Source organism: Stegodyphus dumicola, chromosome 1, assembly GCF_044657685.1.
Source record: "Stegodyphus dumicola isolate Sdum_Otavi_A_Nest chromosome 1, ASM4465768v1".
NCBI lineage: Eukaryota > Metazoa > Arthropoda > Arachnida > Araneae > Eresidae > Stegodyphus > Stegodyphus dumicola.
In genome coordinates this window covers 85,653,561-85,678,196 of record NC_140768.1, presented here as the reverse complement: position 1 = coordinate 85,678,196, position 24,636 = coordinate 85,653,561, and the positions used below count along the sequence as shown (strand labels likewise).

The 24,636-nt window shown below is 34.3% G+C and overlaps 1 protein-coding gene and 1 long non-coding RNA gene across 5 annotated transcripts in view; one reads left to right on the top strand and one right to left on the bottom strand.

Moving 5' to 3' along the window:
- Positions 1-24,636, top strand: part of LOC146999132 (uncharacterized) — a 228,634-nt gene that overhangs the window by 155,358 nt on the left and 48,640 nt on the right. The gene's annotated exons all lie outside the window — the stretch shown is intronic.
- LOC118181609 (cytochrome P450 3A9-like) overlaps positions 4,969-24,636 on the bottom strand; it is a 49,420-nt gene continuing 29,752 nt past the window's right edge. For all 4 annotated transcript variants that reach the window (XM_035350771.2, XM_085817393.1, XM_085817384.1 and 1 more), the window contains 6 exons: positions 23,454-23,622; positions 18,221-18,381; positions 15,459-15,547; positions 12,886-13,032; positions 7,932-8,097; positions 4,969-5,207 (listed from right to left, as the gene is read on the bottom strand). In XM_035350771.2, coding sequence (XP_035206662.2) covers positions 5,118-5,207; positions 7,932-8,097; positions 12,886-13,032; positions 15,459-15,547; positions 18,221-18,381; positions 23,454-23,622 — 822 coding nt within the window. In that variant the 3' untranslated portion in view covers positions 4,969-5,117. The remainder of the gene's footprint in view (positions 5,208-7,931; positions 8,098-12,885; positions 13,033-15,458; positions 15,548-18,220; positions 18,382-23,453; positions 23,623-24,636) is intronic.

Genomic DNA, 24,636 nt, shown 5'->3' with positions numbered 1-24,636 from the left:
CAGAGTTGATAATATTTCGGTGCTAAATTTTTATTGCAGCATTCCTCAAGAAAGTTCAAATCTCCTAAAATGGAACATATTATGAAAGTGGTCATCAAAATAGTAAACTCCATAAAGTCGAAGGGGTTGCGTCGGACCACGCAGAGATGAGAAATCGTGTGTATGCTCCCAGCAAGTCACTGTTTCCAAGCTTTTACGATGTGTCACACGACATGTTTCTGAATTCATAATTCCCAATAATTCGTTCCAAATAACAGTGCAAGAGACATAATTTCAAGATTAGTGCCAAAAGATTTTAGCGTTCTGCACTATGTGTGTCGTCAAGCGTCTTGATTTCAGGAGGGCTTAGGAACAAATGATCGTGTTTTTCCTCTGATATCGTTCCAGATAAAATGTATTGGAGTATGTTAAATACTACTGAAAAATTACGGAAGCGTGACTAAATCAGTGTGAAGATTTTTTCCATCAGAACAGCATGTCAGAAGGCTCCTGAACTCTCGAGCAGAGAGACCTTCGCTAGCAGGCTCCTCACACCACGAGGACTATAATTTAATTTCATAACTATTCTATGCTACCCATATTTGTAAAGAGCTCCTCGTAATTGTATTAAATATGTTTTATTTTAAAACGCATTAAGTATTACTCAACCTCACAAATGTGTCAATCATTATACGGAGTCGGATGCTCTACCGGCCGCTAATCAACACAGTGGTAACCTACATTTCCCCACAGTGGTGACCAAGGACTGACAACTGCATTGATGAGATAAAATATCATGAACTCTTCCGACAGCTATACGGCAATTCATCCTGAAACGCTTTATTAACTGCATCTTCACATAACTCCTCACGTAACTGATACACGTATTTCGTCCGTCAAAGCTTCATTAACTGCCAACCCACTTGCATCTTCACGTAATTGCTGGGTCATCTAAAAATTCAACTGCACAACGAAACCCTCCATAGAAATAGTGCGAGAAAAGCTTTTAATACTAAGAAACACCTCTTAGATAGCTTGACGTAACGCAACCAATAATAAAGGAAATATCAAGCTATTCTCGTCGCAAAGCGGACATTAGATTCATTTTTGCAGCCGACTCTTCGACAACATCCGTCACGCCGAGATTCTTCCACGCCGCTCCCGTCTTCACCGGAAAATCCGAAAAAGGCATCCATCTTTCGTTAAGAGTTAAAGGATTTCTCCTGGCAAATGCATCTAATTCTAGCTTTCAATGGTGTTTGTGATAGTGTAACAACTGTATAGTGATTTTGTGTACAGCATCGTATATTCAGTGACTTGTGTGTGTTTACCGTGGACTTTATATTCAACTGTGCTTCAAAAAATATTTTCCGCAAGTGCCCGTTGTTTCAGCGAATCGAATAGACGAAAGGAAAAACGGGGTATGTTTATTTCTTTCCTCCTATTAAGGCCAGCTTACATCTGTCCGAGCGACTCGCAGCGAGCCCTTCGTTACGACCGCTTTGACGATGTAAACGCTCACTTCGTCCACACAGAAACGTAGGGGAGATCAGTCAGCGAGTTCGTTTCTACTTTGAACCAGTTGAAAATCTATCTGGGCAGTGTTCGTCGTGTCCAATTTCTTTGTCATATCAAAAATGCCCAGATGGAGCAATAATCTAACTATGGCATTTTTTAATGCATATGCATCTTGTGAAGTATTATGGGATACTTCATTTCTTGAATATTACGACCATTGTTTAATAATACCTAAATATAAGGTGGATATAACTACTGATGAGAATGAATTTGAGTTTTTGATATTGTAGAAAAAACACTGAAGAAAATTAAATTAGGGTATCGGATTCAAAATATTTTTTAAACATATTTGTTTCTGAATTTTCTTTAATCAAAAAACAATTAAATTATATGTTATTCAGCTACCCAATAAAATAATTCAACTACCGAGTAAAATACAGTTTTCAATTTAAAAAAATAAGTGAAAGGTCAAACATTTATTTTATTTCATTGATATAAATTTCGAAAAAACAGTTTCTACTCATGGCCAATTACATCTACTAAAATAAAATCTAAAATTTTGAAATTTTGTTTTATAGACTTTCCTTTTTATTTGAACCACAAATTAGATTTTATTTAGAAGCAATGAGTCCGAAGTATTTAAAATAAAAATCGCCGACTATTATTAACATGTTAAAATTTGAGGGTGTTGAAGAGTTCAAGCAAAAGATTAATAATTTTCGCTCAACCTCACGCACAGAAAATGATGGTTTAATCCTATTAGTCCTACCGGTGCACACAGGATATGGCTACTTTTGGCGACTTTATGATGAGCAGTAAACGCGACATATACGGTGAGTAGTAAACGGGTCATTTTGGTGTTGGCGATAATTTTCAATATCATGCCAACCGTATACTAGGATTTTACCAAAATGGCCTTAAACACTTATGGAATAAATATGCTGATTGTACATTTTGGCACTCGAAATAAGTATTGCAGAGAACTGTAGGAGTCACCCGTCTCCAGAAACCGAAGCGCTATCTGCGTTTTAATTTTGCTAGCAGAGCATCTCAAGAAAAGTTTTTTTTTTTTAATAAGTGGAATGACTATTTCCAATAAAATTTCAAATTATCCTTCACTCATTCTGATGAAGTTTTTGTAACTTTGGATATCCTCGGCCCGAAGTTCACTTGAAAGTTGATTTAATGCTCTCAATTCATCACGGCGAGCTAGACAGTCACGTTTTGATTTTCTTTTCTTCTCCTTCTTTTTTTCTTCCCCCCAGAACAGAAATTAATTCATTGGAAACTGCTTCGCAAACTTCAAGCGCAGTAACTTGCACGTCGGTATCCATTTCGCAAACAAACGGAGGCGAGTTGTTAGTTCTCTTTAATTGGTGTAAACAATCTATCAGAAAACAGGTCCGTTCCCTCGGTTTGAGGCGCTCGCACAAGGGACCCTACGAAAGTCACTCGAAGAAGTATAAACCGGCCTTTGTGTTGCCTTGCCTCTAAAAAACGCGGTCAAACACGGCTGACAGGCGTCAAACACGGCAGGCGATATCACAGAACGATAATCCACACTCCCGATAGGCAATGATCCTGCCTTTATCGAATTCCGACACTTTCTGGTTAGCATTTCTTATTATTATTCGAGGCATGACATGATATTCTGAGCAAACTCATTCCTTACAAAGCGTTTTCCAAATGAGAAATCCACTACACAACTTTTCTTTTATGCAGTGCTTCAGATGTCGTTTCTCCCTATTGCATCGTCTAAATGCGCTGAAATAGTAATCATTTGCATATCCCAATCTCTTCTTCTTTTCACTTAATTTTGACGTTCACCAGATTATTCCTTCCTTGTGTTGCAATTTTAATGGCCAGCAGTGTACAGTCATTCTTGGGAAATAAATCAAAAAGTATCCCCGAATTTGAAGAAAAAGAGTGGATTTGCAACTAGCCACCTAAAAGATGTTAATACTAATAAACGTATCAATAACTTGTTTGATATGATTTTCGTATTTCATATGAAACTTAAGATTTGGGAACAACAGGTAAAAATCTTCATTTACTTTCCTACATTGTTATTGCAATCAGATGTCACACAGCAGCTGCAGATAAATACGTTCCGTTGGTATGCAAATGGAAACTTGGATTCAAAAATTTCAAAATTAAAAACCATTTGTACATTTTGATGCATTTGGAACACCATTCTCTGCAGACATGAATTTATTGCCAGATGGATTACAAATCGAACATTGTGAAGTGTATTGTGATGCACGGTTAAAAGACAAGTCCTATCAGGTGGTTTGGAAGATTTCTGAGAAAAATATTTGGACAAAGAGAAATAAGAAACAGCCTGCATTTTATAAACGTGCTCTGACAATGACTGCACTGTTTGGAAACACACTTGGGAACAGCTTTTAAGTCAGATGAAGCATATCCAATTACAAGTGAGAATCGAATCACTTATGTAAATTGTCTGCGTGCAACGACATCAGTCGATAGGGACATTGATGCACTTAATATTGTCAAAAGAAACCATGAAACCTCACTAAATGAATTTTTTTAATATTTTTATTATTGAAATCTAACCTAAATCTAATAAATACATTTATTTTACAATTTGGTTTTATTTTATTTACTTTAATACTCAAAATTAATTGTGCGACCTGGCAGGAAACTAAAATCTGCCGAGCTGCTGAAACGTTTGGCCACCATGGTTTAAAACATTGCCAGAAAAATATAACACATAGACAAGTATCATATGTATCACATTCCTTTTAAGAAACGTAGAGTACCATCAGCGGTAATATCAACATTTTGGAGAAGTTTTCTCATGTATATGTATATATATATATAAACATAAAGCATCCAAAATTTAAAATAAAATTAAATTGGAATCAAGACAAGGTGATTCCCTATTAATATTAATAACTGAAACCGTAGAAAATGGTCTAAATTTCAATTAAACATAATCAAAATTCATATAAGAGTTCATCAATAGATTAAACTCGAAAAATAAAAAGCAAATTGATAAATAAAAAGCAAATTAATAGGAAATTGCCTTAAGTAATCAGTAAGATTCCCAGTCTCAGGCAGATAGAAAATCATGTTATATCAAGATCATCTCACTATCCTTTTTTTTACATATTTTGAAGAACAGTTTTTTAATGGCGCTTTTTCATTAATTTTTCAAATAGCATTTGTATTTCTGAGGAATGAACGTCTTTTAAATAACAGCCCTATCATAACCCTTTTTTTATACTTTGGCAAAAGAGCATTTGTCATTCTATAGAATGCCTAGGTGTTATATACAATGCCTAGGGAAAGTATGTAATAACACTCATACTTCATACTTTGCCTAAAAGCGTCAGGCATTTTATACAATGCCTAGGCATTCTATAGAATGCCGACCTTTCATACTTTGCCGGTAACATATGTATGTATATATAAAGATCTATTTAGAAAAATTAATAGGAAAAATGGTTAAAAACATACTTCTAGATTCTTTACTCTTGTCAAATTAAAAATACATAATATATAAAACTTTAATACAATAATGATAGACAATTTTTAATACACTGTTCATAATCGAGGTCTATTCATACAATAATTAGTTTGAGACTAGCTTGCTGTTAAGTATTAAGATCCGTTCTTTTTTCTATTAATAATGGGAGTTCTCGGAGACTTAAAAACGGATAGCCTGAGATGAATGGCAGAGGTTCCTGAAAAGCAGAAAAAAATTTACTTTAAAAATGTTTAAAATACTTTCAGACAAATATAAAAAAGAAATGCATAAATATAACTTCTAGAATATTGTGATGGAATATTAAACAGTTTCTTAATTATTTCACTCTTAAAGTTATAAACCTCCTTTTTCGCAAATAAAAAGTCTCTGGAAAAAGTGAAACTTCCAACTTTCAGCTAGAAATTCAGTACCATTTCATATATTATTTCGGCAGCACCCATCAGTGGCCAAGTGAATAAAATCATCGAATACTACCAACTCGATACGGGTTCAAATTGCGACGAATGAGTTATCTACATGAGATTTTTCGTGTTTTTACTCTTATGGCATCTAAATTTAAATATTTCTAGTTATTATTTTATTTCTAGTTAAATTAATTGCTCATTCATTAACAGTAAACTGGATTCAGCTACCGTAGCCTTGGGCCTGGATTCAAAACCCGAGGAAGGCATACATGTTTGTTATTGTAGAGTGTCTCTGCGGCATGGAGGCACTTAAAATATTGTCCAGCCAAAAGTCCTGGCCAGAATTTGATGTTAGTAGAAAAGAAGACTTTTGATTGCGTTCCCCGGCCATTTGGTCGCTGAACACTGGTAGTTCGGTCCGAGGTTCGAATGCCGTGAACGGGCTGGCTGCACGAACGTTTCAGTAGTTTTCCCCATGTGAAATGTGTATACGAGTCAGTTTGCCTTAGAAAGTCCTCCACAAAGGCATCCCTCCTTAAGCAGATAGCCCTCGAGGCTTTGCCGTAATTAAATAAAACCAAACAAATATTTAAAAAATCAGGTATTTCCTCCAAAATTTGACCTGGAGTCGAAATGCCACTGTAAAGAGACCAAAGCCATGCAGCGAAAGCATTTTGTTTACTTTTATTGTGACTTTGCAAATATAGCCAATTAATTCGCCATCAGATGCATGGGATTTCATGCCAGTATAATTTTGTGTAGCATTTTCCTAATGCAAACATAAAATAATAAATATAATTGACTTGATTTAAACTGTATTTCAACATTTTCTGCATAGAAATTAATTTCATAATTAATAAATGGTAAATTTTCTATCTTATTATACTAAATGTATTCATATAAATACCACTTCTATTATCCATCTATGTTTTGAATCATAAATGCTTCTTTAGAGAGATCTTGCCGAATGCCTCATTTACTACTATTTTAAACTTTCTTTTTATTTCACGTGGCTAGGTAAAATGTTGCAAAGTACTAAAATCTTATAAACAAAAGCTACAAACAACAGACCTAAGAACAAAAAGACCGAAGTCATCGCCTAAAGAGCGTTCTTGCCTTCCAGTATCTCAAATTTTAATTCTATAAGACCACGAAGAGCCCCACACATCGGAGCAGGTAGTCTCTGTCCTTCCTTCCCCAGAGTCACAAAGTGGGAAGTGAGATCGCTTGAAATTCCTGTGCGGTTCAGGTGGGCGCATGGCAATCACATCCTGTAGACAGACAGAAATCCGAAACTGCATTGCGTCCTGGACGATCGGAAATAATGGAAGGACTTCACATTCTTCAAAATTTTAAGGCTGTACGGGTTTGAAGATCTCGTAAGATAGTACATGTAAATAAATTTTTAAAGGCAGTTTAATTTTTCAAAAAGAAATGCTTGTATTAGGATAGTGTAGTAAGCTGGCACCTCTTTTTGCAAGGAAGTCCGCTTGTTCATTGCTCCAAAAGCCACACTGACCAGGCACCCACTGGAGAATGATTTGTTTGAATTCTTGGCATTGCAAAATTTCAGGTGTTACTAGGTGTTCAACAGAGTTAATTGATTGAATGGCTGTGTGAAAATCCGAAAAACTTGTAATGGACAGCTAAGACTATTTTTAACTAGACAACATATTTTCTTGCCTTTTTCAAATTTCTCAAACCGAAGTTCAATCAACTACACGTTCAAGAAATTTGTCATAAGAAAGCGGTCAGAGCGTTTATTTAATTTGAAAATCATAGGCGAAAGCTATGAGGTCGCGTATTGCATAATATTTGTTAATACATGAATTAATATTAAACTCTATTATAAACGATTAAGCATATTGTATTATACTACTTACGTATTAACCCAACCATCTTACTACCCAAGATGCCAAATTTTCAGGATGCGCCCGACTCTGGCAACAATGCGCATAACAGTTCTTTAAGCAACCATGCTGATAACAATTTTTCAATGAAGCAATGTCGCTTTCTGTTAAATTTTCGTACTTTTGGTTGTATTCCAAGTTTTAGCGCTTTTTAAAGACAAATCGTGATAAATTTTGCATTAAAATCAGTTTTAAAATATATGCTTGTGAAACTGCTTCAGAAGAAGAAACTGTGGTAACATTTCTGCAGAAATACACTATTTTGTCACAATATCACTAAAGGTTGACTTGAATATGCTATTAAAGGGAAAGCCTTGGAACATCTATCAAACAAAAGAAGTAAAACCCGCTTGCAAATTTATTGATTGATTTTCGGGATAAATGCCTAACTAAACGTAAAATATGTACGTAATAATATATATATAATAAGCAAAATTTTTTCTCTGTCATTCTTTTTCTCTGACAAACTGCGCCAGGATGGTTGCGCTAATACGTAAGTACCCTTTATATTTTAATAAAAATTATATCTCTCTATCATAATTTCAAGGCAGCTTTGAATAAATGAAGTTTATTATTTATTCCCATAGCGTTATTTTGATGAATTACCTTAGTGGTTTTCGCTTTTCTGAATCTGTAGTGTCTTAGAATGTTTGCCATGCAAACTTTTATTTCCATCAAAGCAAAGCGCATGCCCAAGCAATTTCGAGGCCCCGCACCAAACGGCAAGTATGCGTACTGAGGATGATTTAGCTTACCTGAGTCATCTTTAACCCTGAAAACAAAATGCAAAAGTTAGTACAATATCATATGCCATGATTTTTAATATTTTGATATTATGTGAAACAAACAAATTGGGCAAAGATTATGATATTTATTTATCATCAAATGAAGAAAATAATGGCGTCTAATTTACACACGATGTTTAAAGTAGATTACACAAGTAAATTTCTCTTGAGCGTTTGATCACAGACTCAGGTTTCAGTTTAAGAAATTAATTAAATAAGATTATTTCTCAATGGGCGATACTGTAGTCACTCGCTGCCTTCTAAAGAAACTATCTAAAACTTAAATTTTCATATGAGCCCCATATGAAACAAAAGCAGCCGAAAGAAATATTTTTCGTAGATAAAATATTTAACCATTTAAAGCACATTTTCCCAAGTTCGAAATTATCCATTATAACATTAATTACAATTTCTGAGAAACTTACAGTACTTTACAGTAGACAGTACAGTACAGTTACAGTACTTACAGTACTTTACAGTAGACAGTACAGTACAGTTACAGTACTTACAGTACAGTGAGTTACTTTACAGTAGTATTTTTAAATACTAAATTATGCAGTATTTCCCCTTGATAAGTCTGTCTCCTGCCTGCTCAACAATTATTCACTTATGCATTTTTATAAAATTTTAGGATTAAAAAATTTATTGGAATTATATATTTTACATTTATTATATATTCGATAGATCTTAGTATCATAGATTTTGATACTTTGCTCTTGATTTACATATGCTCTCAGAATTTAAATCATATTGTAGATTAGTTCGCAGCAACAATTAATCATTTGTAATTGAATTTCATTTAAAATTTAATTAACTTTAAATTTGCTTTTTACGAATAGAGAATGTTTGTTAAATGTTCTCTGTTGATTTGTAGTATGTCAAAAAATTAGAATATCTCAAAAAATAGTAGCATTTAAAAAAAATTTTAGTATCTCAAAAATATCTTTATAGTATCTCAAAAAAATTTTTAATTCAGTAAAAAATACCTACTTTAATTTTTGACATGATTTACATTGGAAATTTTACGCTGCGTCGGGGAGGACTTCAAAACTTTCAGATGTACTGTTATAATGAAATACTTTAGAATAGTTCAACTAATTTTTGATACAGAAACACAATGGTTTTCGAGTGGAAGGAGATTGTAATCGAGTCTGATGTATCCTCTTCCTCTTGCTAACTTTACATCAGATTTGACTGAAATCCTCTCATTTGTACTTTTTCTGGTGTTGGTAATTTTTCTAGTTTTTATAATTTTTAGGTTTTAGTTTCACATACCGATTTGCGTTAGCGGCGTTGAGTGTTCTAGCAATTAGGTTTGTCTCGCCGGTTTACTACAAATTAGAGTTCTTCCTGGGCATTAAAGTATTCTGTGAGCCGTTAGGTTAATCTACCACACCTTGAAATTATTAGTTGCTACGTTATTCTGTTAAGCCAGAAGTAATTGGCTTCTTGTAACCCAAGTTGGGTCATTTGTTAATTTTATGTTAGAAATGAAGGGTCTAATACACCCTTCTTTTAAAGGCTAGAATATAATTCTTCAACAGTCCTTTTAAAGTCTAATTTGTTGGTTTCTAAAGAGAGATAGACTTTACACTCTTCTTATAAATGTTTTATGCCAGAAGTTTTTGCCACAGCTTTTTGTTCCAACGTCATTTATGGTTTTTCAAAACACTGATCAATTTGCGTAGGATAAAAGTGAGTATTGCCATTCGAAAATTTCGAATTATTTTTACTCTAATCGTAACCGGGAGACCTCTGTTGTTTTAAATCATCACAATTTTGAATGCATACTAAATTGAAATAACACTATCTGAAATTTCATTTCGATTGGTTTAGCGGATAGACTGCTGGGGGTTCACATAACGGGGAAGTTTTTTTATGACCGCCCTGTATATATATGTATGTATATACACTCTTTTGCAAAAACAAATCGAAGCACCAAGAAGGATGTTTGCGATCGTGACGAAATTTGGCATGCAAAAACATCTTGATCGAACATGCAAATGATCAAACAGTAACAGAGGCGAAAAATATATCTTATTTTTTTTTGTTGTTGTTGTTGTTGCTCCCATTGTAATTCTGTAAAGAAGCAACTAAAGATGACATTACGACGATATCGAAGACATTATAGACAACTAAACGACTTCGAACGCGGTCGCAGTGTAGGGTTACGTGAAGCTGGGTGGTTATATCGAGCAATAGGCCGCCACCTGCAGCGTACAGACACTGCTGTGCAAAGATGTTGGCACCAATGGTTGCTAACAAAGAAACTGCCGACGAAATGAATGCTCTGGAAGGCCAAGGAGCACAAATGCGAGGCAAGATAGGATGACTGTTCGCCCGGCCCGAACCGTCCCAACGGTATCATTGTCGACCATTCAACGCACTACAGCCATGTCTATACCTCCCGTGGTACCGTCCACAATCTCATGGCGCTTGTCTGAGGTGGGGTTACGTTCACAGAGGCCTTTAAGACGTTTGCCTTTGACTTCACAACATCGGCCAAGTCGTCTGGAATGGTGTCACAGCCGATCATCATGGCTGCCATCAGACTGGCATCGTATAGTGTTCAATATGAGTCCCGCTTCCCTCTTGAAGCAGATGAGCACCGTGATCAGGTCTGAAGAGGAAGGGGCCTGCGGTCCCAATCAGCCTTTGTTTTACAAAGGCATACAGCCATAAACCCTAGTTTGATGGTGTGGTGCGCTATTTCTTATGACAGCAGGTCATCTTTATTCATTCTCCGTACATCTTTAACAGCTCAACGATATTTTGATACCAATTGCATTAGCCTTCATGGCACATAATGCTATTGCCATTTTCAAACAAGATAATGCCAGGCCACATACCGCTCATAGATCTCTGGACTGTCTCCGTGCGGTTGATACTTTTCTTTGTCCAGCAATGTCACCAGACCTTTCACCAATCGAGCATGTCTGGGGTATGGTAGGCTGCCAGATTCAGACGCCACAAAATACCGCAGATCTGGAGCGATAACTGATAGCCTGGTAGAATGTGTTGCAGGATGACATTAGAAACCTCTATCGCTCTTTGCCTCGACGAATTCAAGCATGCATTGCCGCCAGGGGCGTTTCCAATAACTGCTAATTTGCACACTCAATGGTTGATTGTGAGCCGTGAACAGGTACTTATGACCTTGATTTTTAATCATTTTATTATCTGTGTATGACTTATACACATATTCAGTTTCACCAAAAATAACCACTTCCTTCATAGTGCTTCTTTTTTTTCTTTTTTCTTTTTTTTTCAAAAGAGTGTATGTATATATGTTTGGTTATCATAATAGGTATTTCAATCTGAATGATTCAATTTCAACAATGCAGTCGGTGCACAGTAGTTAATTATAGCTTTAAAATTGCTGAAGTTAACTCCAAAAAGTCCACCATATATTATAAGAATAAACATATTCTTTATTCTAAAATATGAGCTTTAATTTCTTAATTCTGATGATTATACCAGTGACAAAACTTACAATTTTTGCAAGCTAATCAATAAAAAATTACTAGCATTTTAAAAAGAAAAGCAGCAATTAGATGTATGGTGAAGAAGAGGATCTTTCACTGTTGTTGAGAATGAACTCATCTAATCCTCAAACAAACTTAGGCTTGCTTTTCTTGTATAAAATATTTGCAGAGGAAAAAAATTACAGAAAATTCTTATTTTGTCCAACAAGTTTGGATGAGTTTCCGCTCAAACTTTGTAACAGCTTCGCAAACTCGGAATATTTTGCAGCCCAATGTTTCCTCTTTTACTTGAAATATTTACAAATTTAAAATTTTTCCCATAAAAGATTTCACATTAAAACAAACAAAGCAGTGATATGCATAAATATAAAAAACTTTATACAAATATTTATGCAAATTATACATGCTGGATATCTATAATCAGTGTTAAACCACTAACAGGAAATAAGTGATCAATGTGAGCTATAAATCGTTTATATGTTTCCAAAATATAGGTATGAAAATGAGAAAATGAGAAATATAAATATGAAAATGAGAAATATAAATGGAAAACTCTCATAACAGCCTTTCCATCTTTTCATTTCAATCATCATTTCATTCAATGATTCATTCAATCTTTTCATTTCAATGAAAATATCAAAGGAGTAACAAGTTAACCGTTGAGTGTTTATGCTTGCTTCTCTTTATCGAACTAAGGCATATTTAGAAAGAAAAGAACATTAATAATGAGTAATTACATTACTGTTTAGGAAAGATTTGTCTCATTAATTAAATTAGAAATTTCTATTATAACTGATTAATACTGAGTTACACTTTGATAATGGAATAGATGCCCTAATTTTTTATCAATAACTCAATGCATCAATATCTTTTCATCAATATCTACTGGATCTTTTAAAATAATTCTTAAAATATTTCAAATAGGATATGCGTTTTTATTAGACGTAAGACTTATATATCTGCTATTTATCCTTCAGCGTAATCTTTTGATGTAATTTCATTAAACTACTTTAGAGCAGTCTCTTGATGCAGTTTCATTAAAAAACTGGTTTTTGGGGAATCAGGACACACAGAGTTCATAATAAGGGATCTTGGAATTTTTACTCAGCTGATATGGCATCACTCGTCTTCCTGTTATAATATCCCAGCAGTGAAGTTTTCATTGTGGAAAACTGTAAACGGCTTTCGTTTCACAATAATATCACATCACCCCTCAGTCATTTTAAAACTAATTACGGAACATCCTTTACAATGAAAGACAGACAGAAAAAATAGAAAGTATAATTTTACCATCTCTCCGGATTAAATTTTTCTGGTTCAGGAAAAAATTCGGCATCATAATGCATGGCATATATAAGGAAAGCTATCCGTATGCCTTTTTCAACGGTTATTCCTGTATTTCCCAGTTTGTAGTCTGTTATACCCGTCCTCTCTAATCTGTAAGATTTCGGATTATTACGTAAAAATTTTATATAAATAAATAAATATCTTAAAATAAATTCACATTAAGATATATATAAAGATAATTTATTAAAAAGTTAAATAATAGATAAATGAGAATACTCAAAATTCTGAAAAACATACATATCTGAAACAAACATTCATATCTTAATAATCATGATGAAAATCTTTATCTGCAGAGTTTAATTCTGATAAAAATAAAATTTAAACTTCTGTTTTAAATTTCCAAGTAAAATACTTCATACATGAGTTGTTTATTAAAGGAAACTTTGAAAACAATACTTAAATGGAAATACGACAGGGTATAGCTTTGTTTCGTTTTTGAAAGTACAGCGTTCATCTAAAATCTTTGTAAACTGAAATGGACCAAAACAAAAATTCAGTCCTATTTAATTTATCCGGGAAAAATCCTTTAGAGCTCCTCAGATTCCCAGAATTAACAATTAAATGATAAAAATAACAAATACGGCCTAAAATGATAAATGAAATGATCAAATAACTAATATTTAAACGGTCTACATAAACAGGAAAGGTATGTACAATGTAGTTTCGCTTTCCAAATTCCAGAATTTAGCTATCACAAGGTAAGGTTAATATAAGGGTGGCAATGACAAAGGTGCATTCAACAGAGGTTTTGGAGAGTCTGTAGAGTGGATATAAGAAAGGGAGGTCGAAAATCATTGGTTAATTTATCGTACTCTTCTATCATCATCATCCCACCGAGTTTAAATTTTTGCCTTAGTTACCAAAAGCCCAAGCTTCTCGTCCGCCAATATGATGTCAAAAATTTGAAATACAACAATATGCTAAATGCCTTAGACTGATGCATATTTGCTATGATGTAATTCTTTGGAAGCAGACAAAATATTCTGCAAAATTTTCCTAAGCCTTAAAGCTCTTTCACAATCTAAGCTATATGTACCTTTATCATTCGTTGCAATAAAGATGAGCAAAAATTTACGTTTCGCAAAACGCTTCTTTCATAAAACTATATTTCGGGTTTCTTTCGTAAACCCCAAAAAAGGTGTTATTGCACTAGCGTTCACTAGGCAAAATTCATTTTCGTTTTTTTTTTTCTTTCGGGGGTGTCTTTTTTTTAACCCAAAAGTGCGGTAGCCCAGAAGGGCTATTAGTCTCAAAACGGCATTTTGTGGCGTTTCACTGTAAATGGCGTTTTTTATTTTTAAATTGTTGCCACCGAATATTATCGCCCTGTATTATATTTACAGAAATTAAATAATTAAGAATCTGCATGAATATATGTATGTTTCTGGCACTGTGAAAAAGCGACGGTACCTAGAGCCGTCCAATTTTGAATAACGTAAATCCTTCTCCCGAACATGGACACCTGGACGTCCGAATTTTTAATTTCGAATTTGTTTTAATATCTATTTCATATTTTGTAAAACTTAACGAATTTTTGATTAACAAACTCAATGAATTTAAAGCAAGCAATGGCAACACTCTACTCTCTCAACTATTCAAAAAAAAAAAAAAAAAAAAAATTATCTGCAGCGCGCGAGACTGTCTATCGGAAATTCTAAAGAAGGCTGTTTTTAACTATTTTTAGACCAAAAGAGCATTAGCCTAAATGCTTTCGAAACCAGTACGTAAATGAAAAAAACGCCACTCTGGGGCGTAATATAAAATCTGAAATCTTTCAGATTTTTTTTTTATTTGTTTTGTGTATATAAACCAAAGCATATGCTTACGCAGATGTTTCGTAAAAGCGAAATCGTAAAAAGTTAATTCTTGTAAAGTAGAAAGCATATGCGTTGATATATTTTAATCATAGTAGGAAGATTTTTAATGAATATTCGATGCAAAGTATAATACTTTGTCAGAAACGTGAAGTTTGTGATAAAATAACACTTTATATAAAAAACACAATGAAACTTTTTTTTCTTCTCACATTGTGTCTACAGGATATTAATACTTAATGGAAAGACATAAGCTCTATTTGAAGACTGCTTTATGAAATAAATCAGAACCATTATTCTAAAAGACATCTAAAATGACAGTTATATTAAAAAAAAAAGAATCACGTGTCACAATCTCAGATTGCAAACAATATTCTTTGTTGAAATGTCCCAACAACACCAAGTTTCAAGAACACTGTTGTGCTTTTAATTTAATAAAATCTTAAGCTAATCTTAGAAGCTAATATCTTCTCAAACCGTTGATGGAAATCTTAGGTTGTTTTATTACACTTTTATATAATTTTATATCTAAAATAAGATTATTGCTGAAATATATAGTTTTTTAAGATTTTGCAGATTAATTAGTCGTGTTAAAAATAAAATTATAAAGTTTTCTTGCCATCTAAACATTTAATCAAAAATCTCCATTACAAAATGGACTGAAAAATAAAATGCGATTCCTTTAACATAAAAGTCACTTACAACGTCAAGATAGGATACATTCTTAATGTTTCAGATATAACGTAGTCTAAATATTTCATGTCCCGTGTAACATCATGATCCACTTGGCCCTGTAAGGAAATAAATTATAATTATTTGATTAATATAAGAATTACATAATTATTTTATTAATTTAATATTCTTGTTTCGTTAATGTGATTACGACAACTCCTCAAGGGCTATCTGCCTAAGGGAAGGGATGCCTTCGAGGAGAACATTTTAAGAGAAACTGGCTCGTACACACGTTACACACAAAAACTCCCATTCAGCCAGCCTGTTCGCGGAATTCAAACCTTAGTCCGAACTACCAGCGTTCAGCGAATTGTACCGCTCGGCCGTTGGTGAGCCAATTTAATATTATAATAGAAATTGTACGTACAACGTTATTTCAAACGATTAAGTTTATCGAAAAGGAAGGAAACTATTTCGACCTTTTATAAGTAATTATTTAATAAAAGAATGGAAAAGAATGTTTTTTAATTTATTCCGAAAATACATAAATGAATATCTGCCTTCTTCCTAGAATGACCGTGAGCTAATATTTAACTTTTTTTTTTTTTTTTTCTTATTACATGCTCCACCCTTGTGCCCTATACGGAAATAGAGGGATGCCCCGTAGAGGTCTTTTTAAAGGAAACTGGCTCGTATCCACGTTACACATAGGTAAAACCACGAAAACGCCCATGCAGCCATGCCCGTTCGCCGAAACACGAACCCCGGACCAAACTACCAGTGTTCAACGAGTTTTACCCCTCGGCCGCTGGTAGGCCCTTGTATTTTACATTTGGCTACAAAATTCGCCCTTGAAATTCTTTACGGCGACCTACTATCCTTAGCTGGAACTGTGTCAAAGATTTAACGATGTATTCAGACAGTTGTCGAATTTGTGATGCATGTTGTAGAAACTCGAACTTTGTTTAAAACCAAAGCTTCTTAAACTGCGGGATGGGGATCTGCAGCAGGGAGTCGTTAAAAAGTTTAGGAGTTTGATATTTCTTTAACTTACTATTATAATAATTTTACAATCACCAAATAATTTTACACGATGTATCTGAAAATAGATAAAGATAAGCCAATACAGAGTAAGAAAAAAAGAAAACAGTTTTTTCGACGCATTCTTTTGATAATATAAACATTCATTTTACTTGCTTCGCACGTGATGCTGTCATTTTATCTGTGACTTATTTAAAATTTTCACATTGTATGCCTTAAAATTAGAAATTAATGACCTAAAACTTCAACAGTATATTACAGTACAAGTGAAAAAAATTGACGGTTTCACTCATGCGTGCGTCGGATTTGCGCATTGCTTATGGGGTCCCACAAAATTTTCTTAAATATTATGGGGGTCCAGGGGTCGCGAAAAAATTCTCAGTGGTAAAAAGGGGTCCTGAATGAGAAAATTTTAAGAAGCCTTGGTCTAAGCATATGTTTGGCAAAGTGCAGCTCAACGTTTGAAAATTTATAAATTATTGTAATGTGAGTAACATTTTTTGAAAGTTCCAAAAACTTAAGTAAAATTGGTGTTTTTTCTATCCACAAATGTATCTTAAATGGGTCATCATAGATAGTTTATGGCTAAATGTTCAAAGTCCCGTATTTCTCTATTTACAGTTATTTTGCCTTTATCATAAATAAAAAATCGAACTGTGGGAAATAAACTCGAGTGTTTTCGAAGCTTCTACAGCTTTTGTTCTTTTACCTTGATTAATAAAAATCATGATTTTACTAAGATTAGTTTATTGTTTCAAAACTGAGCGTACATGATCCAAACTATCTGAAATTTTCTTAATATTGCACCCTATTTATTCACCATATAAAATAACAGTGTTTTAAGTAAACATAATAGTACGATCCAAAATGATAAGCTTTCCTAAATTAGGATTTATGTACCATAAATTGAGAAATCGAATATGGAAAATTTAGTAACATTTCATACAAAAACTGTTGCTAATTATCATAAGGCTAAAAGTTATTAGTTTCGCTTTTTATAATTTTGACTGAGGTATTTTTGGTAGTCTAACTTGTTTAAAATCTCCATCTTTTTGCAATTTCACTCTCATTCATCGGTCTATTTTAACAGAAGAAGAGATATAAAAAACATTATTTATTGTATCAACACTTGAGAGCACAGATTTCTGTCTCAAGCTTAAATTTTAATTTATTCAATATGGGACATGGGAAACATTAGTGACGCAGGTAGAGCGAAATTTTGATTAATTATATAGCAATAAACGTTCATACGAAGCTTCAGATTTTTATTAATCATGCCCATTATGCTAGTGCAGTTATCAACATTCTAATAAATTAAAAATAATTAATTTAACAAACTTATTTGTTAAAGGCACTGTCAACACTTTAAAGGAGTTTTTTTTCTTGACAATATCTTCGTTAACATTTTTGACTGCAATAGTTTTTGAAGAAGAAAAATAATCATTTAAACAAAATCGTCGAACCCTGCAATTTTGCTCTGATTAATTAAAATACCAGATTCGAAGCAGATGTTATTTATTCTAATATCATTTAACAGCACATATTCGTAACCTAAGCTTAAATTTGAATTTGATTCAATAAGGGATGTAGAGAACATTAATAAGCACGAACACCGAAATATTGATTAATTATATTGCAATAAACTATTCATATGAGGCCTTTTCAAATTCCATCAATTACTTAATTATTACCACCACTCATACTACTTCTACTATATAATTATAAAATGCAAAATTAGGAATATAACTCACGTATTTGTTAAAGGCATCGTCCACTTCTTGAATGAGTTTCTCTTGACAGTCAGAATTTGATGCAAGCGAGTAAGCCATGAAAGTGAGCGTGGATGCTGTCGTTTCGTAGCCGACAAAGAAAAATAACACACACTGAGCTATAAGTTCGTCCCGAGATATATCTGAAATATATTTATTGGGCAATTCAGTTTGTATTATACATGGAGAATATACATTTTTTATTTTATGCATTATGCGTATTATAAATTTTTTGTTTAATCTGTGTTGGGTGTGTTGCATTAACTATGAGGCTGATTGTTATCGGCCAGGAGGGTTGCAGCAAACTCGCATGTTACATCACATATAGAAACGTTTCGCAGTTTAGAGAGATATAAAAAACTACTAAAAGATATCATATATATATTTAACAACAAATTCATTCAAAACATCTAATCGGAAACCATGTTGCTGTCAGATTTAACTCAGTTAATATAATCTTATGACCTAAAGACGTATTAACGTACGGATATGTAGCTAGGATTTTTGTCGAAGGTATATTAAAATCTTTTTATTTAAAATGCATAACGCTTGCTGCAAGAAACTCGAGTTTCTTGCACTAATGTTTTATCTAACTTTGTTAGATATTCTGGCGTTTAAATAATACAAATCATTTCTTCAGAAAACTTACAAATATTTTTAGACTTTTAATAAACTTATTTAATAACTAAATAATATTAATAACTCAAAAATATACTTAGTTTTACTTTTAAAACTCTCACATCATTGCATCAATCAATCTTTGGATGTAATGTATTGTTATAGTAGGGAAAGAAAATGGAAAATCCCATGACAGATGAATTGGCTATTTTTCAGGCAGATGCAACGAAAATATAACATGTTGTAACGTAACGTAAAGCTCTAACATAAATGTGAAAACTGAATTTAAAATAAAAATGCGAATATAGTTTTAGAAAGAAAAAATTTAAGAAATACCATTAAAATAGATTTATTTGTTTAGAATTAAATTAAAGGTTAAGCAAAATTTCATCTAAGGATTATATTTCTTTTTCGTATTGGGTAATGCTAAAATCAGATAAATATTAAAAATTTGTATTTAAATATATTTATAATTATTAACAAATATGGACGGACTGCAGCTCTTTATTCTGTTTAATACGGCTACATTTGTGTAAAGAAATAATTTGACTTTTGAAATATAATTAGAGTTTAGAAGAAATTTTGCCGCGACAAGTTCGATATTTCTCAAAATGAGCTGTTTATTTTGTAAAAAAAAAAATTAAATTCTATGTATACAAGTAATAATTTAAAAATAATATTATGATATTCAGCTTTCTATAGTCTTTAAAATAATAAAAACAGAAAGAAAGAAGAATTCTATTTCTATGACTACACTGGTGTGCAAAAATTAAGGACGAGACGGTTTTTTCAATATAACTTTGTACAAAAGCTTTCCAAATCAACACATTTAATACCGTAAGATCCCCAATACGTAAGGACATGAGTAATGTAAGCAACACTTACTAAAAGAGAAATCAGAGGGATAAAAGGAAGCTTTATTGAAAAAGTAGCATGGAGCGCAATGCGACTGAAGGCCGAAACATCCCTGTGATGGGTGTCCAGCAAGAAATATCCGGTCTTTAATAGGGGATATGATCTCCCCTGACTGCTAGGCAGGTTTCACAGCGTCTGCCTATGTTGAGAATGAGGGTGTCAATGAGTTGTTAAGGCATTGCTGCCCATTCGTCTTACAGCGCCAATCGAAGCTCCAGAATCGTTACTGGTGGTAAGGTACGAGCTGCCAAGCGTCTGCCTAGAAAATCCCATACATGCTCGATGGGATTGAGATCCGGCGATCGTGCCGGCCAATCCATGCGTTCAATATCCTCACTCTCTAAGAGCTGTTCGGCAGCTACTGTGCGATGACATGGTGCATTGTCGTCCATGAAAAGGAACTGCCGACCCATAGCGCCTCTAAAATGACGCACATATGGAAGAAGAATCTCGTTACAATAACGGGTCCCGTTGACTGAACCTGCGTCGAAGATGTGAAGGTCTGTACGACTACCAAGCATGATGCCTCCCCAAACGAGAACACCGCCACCTCCATACCCGTCCCTTTCAATGATGTTCGAGGGATGATTGCGGCTTCTCCGCTCTCTCTAGATGAGTATGCGATGAGAATCGCTACTCAGACTGAATCTGCTCTCCTCTGTAAAGAGTACTCGTCCCCATTCATTGTCTCTCCAATTCCGGTGTTCCCGGCACCACAGAGAACGCCTTCTCCGATGGGCAGGCGTTAGAGGTACACACCGTACAGGGCGTCGTGCAAACAGACCACCACCATGCAGTTTTCGGGCCACGGTAAAACGCGATATCGGTCGTCCAGTCGCCTGTGTCGTGTGTCTAGCAATTTCTCCCGCTGTCTGCCGCCTGTTTCTTCTGGCCTGTAAGGCAATATACCGGTCATCTGCGGGTGTGGTTCCTCGTGGACGACCACTACTAAACCCCCGGATAGCTGTTCCTGTACTTTGAAATTATCTCCAAAGTCGTGAAACGATGCTGTGAGCAATTCCGAAGTCTGCAGCCACACTTGTCACACTGCGGCCTTCCTCGAACTTCCCAATGATTCGACCTCATGTAAAAGCATCCAGATGTCGTGTAACAGATTGATTATTCGCCTCTTCTCGCTGAGGCAGCAACTTGGTGTGATTTCAACTTAGTGCGATGAGAATCGCTACTCAGACTGAATCTGCTCTCATCTGTAAAGAGTACTCGTCCCCATTCATTGTCTCTCCAATTCCGGTGTTCCCGGCACCACAGAGAACGCCTTCTCCGATGGGCAGGCGTTAGAGGTACACACCGTACAGGGCGTCGTGCAAACAGACCACCACCATGCAGTCTTCGGGCCACGGTAAAACGCGATATCTGTCGTCCAGTCGCCTGTGTCGTGTGTCTAGCGATTTCTCCCGCTGTCTGCCGCCTGTTTCTTCTGGCCTGTAAGGCAATATACCGGTCATCTGCGAGTGTGGTTCCTCGTGGACGACCACTACTAAATCCTCGGATAGCTGTTCCTGTACTTTGAAATTCTCTCCAAAGTCGTGAAACGATGCTGTGAGCAATTCCGAAGTCTGCAGCCACACTTGTCACACTGCGGCCTTCCTTGAACTTCCCAATGATTCGACCTCATGTAAAAACATCCAGATGTCGTCTAACAGATTGATTATTCGCCATTTCTCGCTGAGGCAGCAACTCGGTGTGATTTTAACTGCTATACGGCGTGCAATCTCTTTGCAAGAAATACTGATCTTACACCGACAACATGCTTTATACTACTCAGACACTCCTCCATTACGTCTACCTGCATATCTGCGCATGTGCTACCGTACATCACCTTACTTAATCTCCTGATTGGTCTTTCTGTCCGCTCTGCCTCTTCGTTCAGCTGATATGCTACTTTTTCGACTTCGTCCTTAATTTTTGCACACCAGTGTAACTGCTATGGTAATGCACAATGTGTGGATTAGAAAGAATTCGCGTTTCTGTGAATAACTGTTATGGTGATGCACAATGTGTGGATTAGAACATGTGCGGGCTATGTCGGAACATCATGAAGTACATACCTATAAGCAACACGATGTACTAAAAATATACTTCGAATCTTACATTCGGTAAACATTTTGGATATTTATAACTACAATTTATAACGGGGAAAGGAAAATCTCTGATTATCCAGATTGTATCTAGTGAAAAAATTAAATAATTTACACTTACATGTATGCCTCCACAGGGATCCTCCTATTAGAAGTTATATATAAAATGATAAATATTAACTTTTTTTGCACGAACCCTGTTTAGCTGGTAGTGCATTTTAAAATACGTTTTATAGCTGAAAATTCCTCGACAGCGAGCAATGTCCAAATCATCTTTGTTTTTATTCTTTCTAGGGAAATGCGAACAGGTTATGAATTACGAAATACTGCACAGTATGCCTGGGACGCTCTAGGGAGGACAAATGGAACTCGCTCTTTTATCCTCTCTAGGAGCTGAAAACAACGTTGCAACAGGAGTAGAATTGACTGCCACAAAGGACTGTTAGAGAGGATCATACGTTTATTATGAGCAGGAAGTGTAATCCTCTCTATTAAAGTGGATCAACCCCCCCCCCCAGTTGTATTACTGATAGAGGGGACCATATCCGTATTAGCTTCCTTTTCCAAACTCTATTGTACACCTTTTCGAAACAATGAGCCTTATTCACGATCGGACATGTATGCCATGACTGTTATTTTTTATATTATATTAATCTATGTCCGTACCATATTTCATTAAACTCTATATATCAGTTTTGGAGATGATCAATCAAATGGGAAAATTCTCTTAATTTTTAATATTGAATATTGCAGAAAATTATGGCAACATCTTCTTATATGCTGTTTGCGGTCTATAATAAGGCAGAGATTAAAACTCAAGCAGCGAAGAGCTATTCTCTGAAGCGCTTGAAGCGAGAATTAATCTTCACTACTCATAAATCGCAGTTAAGAATCACAACAAATTAAATTACATGTTCGTCTAATTAAAATTTGCATTGATTTTCTGGATTAGACAAATTAGTGTAAGAGATGACTGAAACATAAAAACTAATAATTAAGTTAAACTAATAATTAAACTTTCACCGAGACTTGAACCCTGGACCTTTTGAATACGCGTCGAGTATGCTTCCAATTACACCACGAAGGTATGTGGAAAGGAAGAAAAAAATACATTACAAGTGTAACAAATTAAAAATAAAATTATCACATTTTTTCCCCTCTCTCTCTCTCTCTCTCTATATATATATATGCATATATATATATATATATAATTCTGCTGCATACTTATTATTGCTTATTATTTTTGCATTTTCCATCTGGTAGATTGTAGAAGTTCATGAGATATTAAATGAATTTGAAAATTTTTGCAATGTAAAATTTTAGCATTATTAATTCAAATCGGCTTGAAGTCAATAAAGTAACTCAATTAAGATCTCCTGTTTTCATCATAAAGGTATACATAATATATAAAAACTACAAGTTTTAGCTAATTTAATTTTCGAATCACGTTAAATGATTAATACGATAATTTAGTTCTCGTTTGAGGCGATAATATGTAGACTCGTCAAAAGGAATGATAAGAATTTAGACGACGATTATAAACATTTACGGTTCACAAAATGTACTTAAATATAGTTACTTACTTGTATACTTCAGAGATGTGGATATACCCTTGGTCGTTACACTTCCAAACTGATCTGCTTCATCATCATTTGTGTCAATTGTTTTAAAACCTGCATTTGATGCTTTCGCAGGATCTTGAATCTCTTCGTCTGCAGAATCCATCAAGAGTTGCAGAAAATCATTGTGTCTCTGTATGCACACAATAAAAACGCTTTTTAAAACATTTACTACATTATTTAAGATTATGCACTATTGAAGTGCAGTGTTGACGATTATGTACTATTCAGTCTACCAGGTTAGAGCAAGAACGAAAAGAAAATTTCTCAAGTTTCTTTCCACTCACTGTCGCATAGACATTACAGGATAAAAATTAAGCATTTTTATTATTATCCAATAAAAGACTCAATTCATTTACATCTACTGTTAGAACACGAATCAATAGGAATTCTGATATATTTGAAAGATGTCTTAAGATTTCATCAAGCGGTTCTTTGATGCGAGAAATTGCTGGCAATTAAAATGAGAACGCCTTGCTTGTAAGCTCATGAAATAAGAAAAAGCTTAAGTAGCTTAAAATTAAATCTAAGAAATGTATTACTTATTAAGTGTTAAAACAAAACTTTGTTATCAACATATATTCCAATAATATATGCAGGTCCTTTACAAATTGGAGTTACAATTTTTATTTCATTAAATATTCACTCTAGATCCGTGCATCCATTAAAACTTTTCTTAAAATAGGGCACAGAAATTTACAGAAATAATTTCCGTTCAAATTTCAGGAGGATTCTATAAAGTAATAGCTCCTTTTTAAATGGTCCCTTCAGAGTAAAATTACAAATCTCATTAACAAGTCGTCCAACAACAAGTAACCAACAAAACCGTTAACAAGTAACCAGCAAAACGTCAAGACCTGCGCCAGAAATTTGGAGACTAACCATAAGTTTGTTTTCCTAACTAAGAATTCAATCTTGAATAAAAGGTTATTTGCTATTAATTTGGTTTATTGTCCCAATGAAAATAAAGCACAGAGCTGTGAATTCTTGCACATGAAAGTGCAGAAATTGTGCCTACATTTCACCAAGGTATAATAAACACATGACTGTTAATCTTGTTCGTAAGGATATGGAACATTTTGTCTTTGGCCTTAATTAAACAAGATATAATACATAATGTATGTGTGTGTGATGTCGTTTTTGTGGA